Below are 9301 nucleotides of genomic sequence, written 5' to 3'. Positions count from 1 at the left end.
GGTTCAGGCAATTCTCCTGCCTCAGCCTCCTGAGTAGCTGGGATTACAGACACGTGCCACCATGCCCAGCTAAGTTTTTGTAGTTTTTAGTAGAGACGGGGTTTCACCATGTTGACCAGGATGGTCTCGATCTGTTGACCTCGTGATCCACCCGCCTTGGCCTCCCAAAGTGCTGGGATTACAGGCTTGAGCCACCGCGCCCGGCCCGGTTATTATTTTTTTTTAAGAGACAGGGTCTTGCTCTGTTACCCAGGCTGGAGTGCAGCAGCATGTTCATAGTTGACTATTACCTCAAATGCCTGGGCTTAAATGACCCTCCAGCCTCAGCCTCCCAAGTAGCTGGCCCTATAGACACATGCCATCACACCTGACTATTTTTTTTCTATTTTGTTTTTTTTTTTTAATAGAGACAGGGTCTTGCTGTGTCGCCTAGGTTGATCTTCAATCTGGACTCAAACACTCCCTGTCTTGGCCTCCCACAGTGCTGGGATTATAGGCATGAGCCACTATGCCCAGCCCAAAAAGGTGAATTTAATGGGATATGAATTATATCCTACTGAAGAAAAAAGAAAGCAGGGCGGTGTGAGACAGTGAGGGGGACTAGTTTACAGAAGGTGGTCATGGAGAGCCTCCTCGGGAGATGCCACATGAACAAAGACCAGAAGGATGAGAAGGAAGTGCTCTGAGAAGAGCAGAGAGGAGAGTGTTACAAGCAGAGGTGACCGCAAGTGCAAAGGCCCTGGGGTGGGAGCATGCTTGGTGAGGTTTTCAAGACAGCAGGAGCCAGCGTGGCTGGAGTGGAGAACGTGGGGGCGAGAGGTTGGTGATGATGCTGGAGATGACCTTGTGGACCACGAGGGCCAAGGCCAAGATGAGAGTCTGGCTCCTATGCCACGTGTGACAGGCATCACTGGAGGGTTTGAAGCAAGAGCCAATAAGTGATGTGACCACAGTTTTTGTTTTTTTTTTTTTTCTAGACAGATTCTCACTCTGTTGCCCAGGCTGGAGTGCAGTGGCGTGATCTTGGCTCATTGCAACCTCTGCCTCCCAGGTTCAAGCAATTCTCCTGCCTCAGCCTCCTAAGTAGCTGGGATTACAGGCGCATGCCACCTTGCCTGGCTAATTTTTGTATTATTAGTAGAGACGGGGTTTCACCATGTTGGTCAGGCTGGCCTCGAACTCCTGACCTCGTGATCCACCCACCTCGGCTTCCCAAAGTGCTGGGATTACAGGTGTGAGCCACCGCGCCTGGCCATGACCATGCTTTTAAAGGATCAGAGAGAGACAAGAGGAAGGAAGGAGATGTGTGAGGGAACCACTGTGACCCCCCCGCCCCCGGAGCACAGTGTGTGGAAGCAAAGACCGTGGTCCCCGGGGAGCCAGGCCTGACATCGGAGTCTCCCATTTCCAGAACAGGGGCTTTTGTTCCATCCCGGCTGTTCAGGGAAGCAGCCACTTCTCTTCATCCTTTCCCTTCCTTCTCTACCTCCCTCTGCCCCTGTCTCCTGCTCCCTCTCTCCCTCTATCTGGCTGCCCCCAATATAACCCGAAGGGTGGGACAAGTGGTAGACAGGAGCAAATGGCCCGATCTGAGGGCCGATGCTGGGAAAGATGGGAACAGAACCAAAGACGAAATCTGAGGTCCTAGGGAGTGACTCTCCCAGACATTCCCTCCTCTCTCCAGCCTATTCCAGCTTCTCTAGTCGAAGACGGGACTTGCAAATTTGAGCTCTGTGAGTCTAAGGAGGTGCAGGGCCTTTCCTTTTCCCTCATCTTTTTGTGAGCCCCTGGGCTAAGGCAACTTCTCCTGAAGCCTCCACATGTCACCTGCGCGAGTAGCCTTGGAATAACAGGTGCACGCCTGCCCCCCTTCCAGCCCAGGCGGGAGCCCAGGGAGGCCAGCGCTGAGCAGTGATTTTTCCATAAGAGGCAGGAGGGTGTGGTCATGATGAGCCCAAACTTTAGCACCACACTTCCTGGCTTCAAATTCCAGCCACGCTTCTTGCTGGCCATGTGACTTAGCTTCTCCATGCCTCCCTTTCCTCATCTGTAAAACGGGAGCAACAATGCTACTGACTACATCGGGCTGTGCCGAGGATGAGGGGAGTTACAGGGCACCTGGCACCTGGTAGCTGGGGGGCAGTGAGAAGCAGGACCAGTAAGATTCGTGGGCACCATTTCCCTAGTGCCAACTATACATCAGGTGCTGTTCTTGGCATTTTCCAAATGTTTCCTTGCTTGGTAATAATGGCTAACATTTAATGAGCCCTGATGGTGAGGGAGACACCACACTGAGGATTTTATCCCATTAACTCAATGAATTCTCCCCCAACCTATGGGGAAGGAATTATTACTGCCAGGCCCATTTTACAGAGGAGGAAACTGAGGTGCAGAGGGCTGAGTCATGCCAGAGGGCCCACCGTACAGGACCTGGGTTTCTCTTCCTCCCTCCCTCCCTCCTCCCTCCCTCCCTCCCTCCCTCCCTTCCTTCCCTCCTTTCCTTCATTTCCTCCCTCCCTTCCTTTTTTTCTGATGAAGTCTCCCTCTGTAGCCCAGGCTGGAGTGCAGTGGTACGATCTCGGCTCACTGCAACCTCCGCCTCCCGGGTTCAAGCAATTCTCCTGCCTTAGCCTCCCAAGTAGCTGGGATTACGGGTACATATCACTGTACCTGGCTAATTTTTTGTATTTTTTATTAGAGATGGGGTTTCACTGTGTTGGCCAGGCTGGTCTTGAACTCCGGACCTCAGGTAATCTGCCCACCTTGGCCTCCCAAAGTGCTAGGTTTACAAGCGTGAACCACCATGCCTGGCCTAGAGGACGTGGGTTTCTAATCCAGGCAGGTCTGGCTGCAGTGCCCACCCTCTTGACACTACCCTGGCTTCCAGTCACCCTAAGTGGGCATTTTCACCCCCATTTTGCAGGGAAATTTCAGAGATCTACCCAAATGCAGACCCTACATTTTCTCCTAAAACATCTTTGCAGGTGGGAGCAGGCTTCCTTTCCCTGCCTTTCTCCTGGCTGCGGCCGGAACTCCTCAGCGAGCCAGGTGTTATTCCTGGCAGCTTTCCTGTTTCCCCACAAAAGTCTCAAGGAGGCGTAGACAAAGGCAGGAAGCCAGGAGCCCAGGCGCCTGACCCCTGATGCTGGCTCCTCATTCCAGGGTGACTCAGCCTGCGGCCAGCGGGGACAAAGGAGGCTGTTTTGGGGCCTGCGGGCTCCAGCCTCACCCACGGACACTCTCACTTTTTTTAGGCACTGCCAGGCTCTGGGTGGGCAGGGCAGTGGGCCCTGACTTTTCCATCCCCGGCTCCTGCCCACACAGCCCGTTTCCTGCCCACCCTGGGTCAGATGCCAAGGCATCTTTTCTGATTTCCTGCTGGAGCCCATCATGTGGGTTCCTCTAAAAACTGCCTAGTCCTCACTCCCTGACCGCACCGCCACCTCTGCCGCCCGCCCTGGATCTCTCTCCCACTTGACCCTTTGTGAACCAGGGAAAGGAGTCAAGGATGGAATGTCACCTGCCTCCGTGCCCACGACATATCACACCTTCACTAAATGGAAGCTCCGTGAGGCCAGGGACGTGTTCACTCCAGCACTCAGAACAGTGCCTGGTCTGAATGAATCATGTATGTGGTAGGTGCTCAATGGACAGCACATGCCTCCCAGAGTTGCTGAGAGGAATAAGAGCGCCAACACAGGTTAAGTGCCTGACACAGAGGCCATCTTCTAGATTACCCAGAGCAGAAGCTGGCATCGTTCAGCTGTGCAATGTTGGGTAGACTGCCCAACCTCTCTGTTCAATCATTTCAACTCAATGCAGGGCCTTAAGCTCTGGGAGGATTTGATGGGGAAAAAGGGGGGCTTAGTTGCCCAGCTGAGATAGAGCATCCCGAAATTCTGTTTAACCTGCTTAACCCATTCTTCCCCAAAGGCTCACCCCCAGGCCTCTAGGGTTTTCAGTCTGCCATTAACAGGGTTTCCCAGATGCTCTTCCATACCTGCCCCCCGCTGCTAACACTGTGCAGAAAAAGCACATGGCCTTGCCCTAGTTTTTGTTTTTTGGTTTTTGAAATAGACAAATTCACAGAATTATTTCTCAACATAAGAAAAAAACAGCAGACAAAGTCCAGTGGTAACTAGAGTAGCTGCATGTTGGAGAGGCAATAGGGAGGAGAGGGGACTGTGGCAAGGTTTAGAGAGGGCGCTACCACTGAGTGCCAGGAAAGTGTTGCTAGATCTTCTCATTTTTCACAAGAAGTTGGAAATCTAGATTTTTGGGTATAGAATCCCCCAATTTTCTTCCCTTGTCCCACACAGCACAAACCCAGCCAACCAGGGTGCATCCAGTCACAGACCACTGTTGGGTGACCTCTGGTTGGTGCACGTTAGAATGAGGCAGACTTATTTGTGCCTAGAAATTCTGCATCCTGCAGGGGCTCAGACCAGCCGCTGGGCCACAGGGACACTCCCTGATGCCACTATTCCCTCTGGACCCCCAGAAAAGGGGCCTCCCAACCAAGAGATCTCCCTCAATGCTCCTTGTGGTGGTCACACAAGCCCAAAGAAAGAGATGCAGTGGTCTGGTGATGTGGCTGGGGCTTAAGAGACTACTTCCGTGGGCCACCTCAAAGGACAGATAAACTGAGGCCTGGAAGCAAGAAGAATGTTTCTGATACTCACAAGGCAAATCAGTTAGCCTCAATGAGCACACAAGCGAGACTCCTAACTCTCAGCTCACCACCCTCATGTTTACTGAATGAGGCTTGACACTTCTTGCTGTAATTGCAGAACTTTGAATTTGAACTGGGAACTAGATGATATTAAGAATTATCTTTTTATATTCTCAGGCAAGAAAATGGAATTGTGGTTGTCATTTTGAAATGCATTCTAAACTATTCAAGGGTGAAATATGCCATCTCTCATTTTTTAAACAATGTTAATGACTGTCAAATCAAGGTATGGGTACATAGGGGTTCTTACAGTACTCTTTTTCTTTTTCTGTATAGTTGAAATGCCTCCTAATTTAAAAGTTTTAAATTAAATTCCAGAGGTAAAGACTGAGTTGCTCACTCCCAGAAGTAGTGGTTTCTTACTGGGATAAGCATGAATTTTGGAGCTACCTAGATGTGAAATGTAATTTTTGTGTGACCTTGGGAAAGTCACTTCATCATTTTAAACCTCAGCTGTATAAGAGTGATGGAAATTACCTTAAGGCTTGGTCAGGATAAAGAAATAAGACAAGGAAGCTGGAGAGCCTTGCTTATTTCAGCCCAAACTAGAAGACGGTTCACGCAGCATGAGGGTCACTCACTTGTTTCATTCATTTGTCCTTCTTTAAGAATCTTTTGCTTGCAGTTGCATCTCTTATTATCTTAAGGTCACACGGTTCTAAGACTTTTGAGTGTTCGGATTACCAGTATAATGTGTGGAAAGTGAGAATTCATTCTTCTCGTGAATTACAAATTCTGGCAAGACCAGGCGCAGTGGCTCACACCTGTAATTCCGGCACTTTGGGAGGCTGTGGTGGGAGGATCACTTGAGCTCAGGAGTTTGAGGCCATCCTGGACCACACAGCAAGACCCCATCTCTACAAAATATTTTAAAATTAACTGGGCATGGTGGCGCACACGTGTAGTCCTAGCTACTCAGGAGACTAAGTTGAGAGGATCACTTGAGCCCAGGAGTTCAAGGCTCAAGTAAGCTATAATTGTCCACTGTACTCCAGCCTGGGCGACAGTGTGAAATTCTCTCTCTCAAAATAAAAGCTAAAAATTCTTGCAGCCCAGAATTTTAATCCAGACAGGCCTGGAGCAAGTTGCTTAACCTTTCTGAGCCTGTTTCCTCCTCTGTAAAATGGAGATAGCCAGAGTGTCCCTAGCTAAGCTGGAAAGAGGTTGAGATTAGGGATCTACACTGGGGTTCCCAGGGTCCATGCACCTGCCCTCAAGCTGCCAGTGACCCTCATTCCCACACTTCTCCCCACTGCCCACTGTTGACCCTTCCAAGGTGCCCACAGGTACCTTAGAAGTCAAAGGCTTAGCCAGGCACAGTGGCTCACACCTGTAATCCCAGCACTTTGGGAGGCCGAGGCAGGTGGATCACCTGAGATCAGAAGTTTGAGACCAGCCTGGCTAACATGGTGAAACCCCATTCCTACTAAAAATACAAAAAATTAGCCGGACATGGTGGCATGCACTTATAATCCCAGTTACTCAGGAGGCTGAAGCAGGAGAATCAGTTGAACCCAGGAGACAGAGGTTGCAGTGAGCCGAGGTCGCACCATTGCACTCCAGCTTGGGCAACAAGAGCGAAACTCCGTCTCAAAAAAAGGCTCACCCCCAAAGATAAATTTGCTCTCCAGATTGACAGTCAGCAAGAACTAGCCAAAATAATTTAAAAACTGTCTCTGCCTCAGTTTCCCAATCTTTAAAATGGAGATTTTAAAGATAGGGAAACTGAGGCAGACAACAGTTATTCAACTTGACCATATTTCCATAGGTTGGGAATTTTCATATGTCTAGAATGCCAGGCTGGGCATGGAGATAGGTACGGGGGTGGAGGGAGATGTGGAGGGCTGGGGGGTAACGGAGGGGAAGGGAGAAGGCCAGAAGGACACACCTGTAATCCCAGAACTTTGGGAGGCTGAGGTGGGCAAATCACTTCAGGTCAGGAGCTCAAGACCAGCCTGGCCAACATGGGGAAACCCTCCCTTGTACTAACAATACAAAAGTTAGCTGGGCATGGTGGCACATGCCTGTAGTCCCAGCTACTTGGGAGGGTGAGGCAGGAGGACCGCTGGAGCCTAAAAGGCAGAATTGCAGTGAGAGGAGATCATGCCACTGCACTCTAGCCCAAGTGAGAATGCAGCACTCTGAAGTAGCAGAAACACTGGAAACAACCTAGGAGTCCATCAAAAGGACAAAAGAAGCCACAACGTCTTCACATGCTGGAAGACTCCAGAGAGGATCAAAAGAATGGATTTCATCTCCATGTAGCAAAAAGATCTTACAGAAAAAAGAACGATGTCAAAACTAAAATCTGGACCGGGCACCATGGCTCACAGCTGTAATCCCAGCACTTTGGGAGGCTGAGGTGGGAAGATCACGAGGTCAAGAGATCAAGACCACCCTGGCCAATAAGGTGAAACCTTGTCTGTACTAAAAAATACAAAAATTAGCTGGGCATGGTGGCACGCCCCTGTAGTCCCAGCTACTTGGGAGGCTGAGGCAGGACAATCGCTTGAACCCAAGAGGCAGAGGTTGCAGTGAGCCGAGATCGCGCCACTGCACTCCAGACTGGGCAACAGAGCAAGTCTCCAAACAAACAAACAAACAAAAAACTAAACTCAAATCTGGAGTGAAAAGAACAAGCGTAATGTCTGAAAACATTTCTATACAGCATATTGAAAAAGTGTGACAACTCAGGAAAAATAATTCATTTCTTCATGGGGACATTTATTCACTGTTTTTCTTTTCTTTTTTTAAGGCAAATGATTGATTACATAGTTGTAAATTTCAGCTGAAAATGTGTCTGGAGGGTGAAGAAAAATACAGTGAGCTTATTGTGGGAAAACTCAACTAACATATTGTTTAAAAATCAAAAAGTTCCCAACGTTTCCGGAATTTTCAGACACGAACGTAAACTAACTCTCTCTCTCTTACGTGGCTCTGTATTAGCTACAAGCTCATGTCTATAGATGTAAGAGTAATTTTTAAAACATCTGGGAGACTGAGGAGATATGAAGATTAAACGCAATGCGGTAACTTGGGGCCGGATCCTGGAACAAAAGAGGACAGCAATGGGAAAGTTGATAAAATCCCCAATAAAGTTTGAAGTTTCGTTAAGAGTAATGGACCAGTGCTGGTTTTTTAGTCGTGACAAATGTCCGATAACGATGTAAGATGTTAACAATGGGGAAAACGGGGTTAGCGAAACAGGAATTTTTGTACTATATTTGCAACTTTCTGTAAATCCCAAACTAGTCTAAAATAAAAAGTATATGTATTTTTAAATCTGGAAGTTTCCACCCAGACTGGGCAACAGAAGAGGCCCAGAGAAGGGGAGAGGACTAGACGTCAGGAGCTGGGGGAGGACTAAGGGGCTTCCGTCTTACCTCTAACAGGGTGAATATTTGTTTTAAGTCGAATGCATTCAGCTATTCCTTGTGCTTTTCAAATTAATTTTAAAAATATTTTATAAAAAGAAGAACTACAGCTATCTCCTTGATTTGAGGCAGTGAGTCTTTACTTTTTCTTCTAAATCACAGCTGCTCAATGGAGCCAGAAAACCTTCAGGACCAGGAGGCTGTGACATCCAGCCCTGGCTCGCTCTGTCCAGGCCGTGGGACCTCAGGGGAAGGTAGAACCCTTCACACGTCTCAGTTTCTCCCTGACAAATGAAATTTCTGAGCCCACAGACTCCCCTCTTCGGGGAAGATGGTTCCAGGGCATGATAAGGACATCCCCCAGGGGCTCTGCACTCTGCGGGCTCAACGCTCCCATCTGTGTAATGGGTTGAGGAGCGAGGCTACCCCTATAGGGTGCCGAAAGCAAGGCCGGGTTTGACAGCGAGTGGGCGGGTGCCGAGTGCTGACAGAGGCTGCAGAGTGGAAAGCGTTTCCTCCACCCGGGCCACGCCGAGGCTGTCCCCGCGCCGCTCCCCGCCCACAGACCCTCGGTCCTCACCTGAAACCCCCTCCCAGGTCCCTGCCGTCTCGCTAAGGGCCAGACCCGGACTTGTCGCGGTGGGCGATCCGCTCCCTGAGACCCACCGGTCCCCGCACCTCCCACCTTGCGCGTTCTTGGCAGGGGCCGCACGCGGCCTGGCCCCCTCCCCCGGGTGCGGGGCCCCGGGACTCCCACCTCCGAGGGTCTCCCCCGCTTGGGATCCTGCGGCTGGACTCGGGCCAAGCCGGCCGCGGGCTCCGAAACCCCAGGGCTGCAGCCCAGGCGGGAGCCGCCCCCTTTGTCCAGCGAGGCCGGGCGGAGCGGGGCACTCACCGCGTGCGGCGGCGGCTCAGCAGCAGCAGCAGCAGCAGCGCGGCCAGGAGGCCGAGGAGCGCAGCCCAGGACATCGCGGCGCTGGCGGGGCTGGCGGGGCTGGCGGGGCTGGCGGGGCTGGCGGGGCTGGCGGGGCCGGCTGCCTGGCCCACCCTCAGGTAAAGTTCCCCGCCCCCACCCGCCGCGCCCCTCCCACTCCGGCCACCCGGCCAGCTTCGCGGCGGGATGGCGGGGGATGGAACCCTCCGAGGTCCACAGGGGTCCGCCCGCCCGGGGCTCTCTGGGAGAACCCCCCTTACC

At 51.2% G+C, this 9301-nt stretch overlaps 1 protein-coding gene across 1 annotated transcript in view; it reads right to left on the bottom strand.

The window, feature by feature from the left end:
- PTGIS (prostaglandin I2 synthase) overlaps positions 1–9096 on the bottom strand; it is a 63209-nt gene extending 54113 nt beyond the window's left edge. The window contains exon 1 of the mRNA XM_032256030.1: positions 9002–9096. Coding sequence (XP_032111921.1) covers positions 9002–9075 — 74 coding nt within the window. The 5' untranslated portion in view covers positions 9076–9096. The remainder of the gene's footprint in view (positions 1–9001) is intronic.
- Positions 9097–9301: the final 205 nt, after the last annotated feature.

The sequence above is a fragment of the Sapajus apella genome, unplaced genomic scaffold (assembly GCF_009761245.1).
Source record: "Sapajus apella isolate SASKATOON/1434 unplaced genomic scaffold, GSC_monkey_1.0 scaffold92, whole genome shotgun sequence".
In the NCBI taxonomy this organism is placed as follows: Eukaryota; Metazoa; Chordata; class Mammalia; order Primates; family Cebidae; genus Sapajus; species Sapajus apella.
This window is presented reverse-complemented; position numbering and strand designations above follow the sequence as displayed.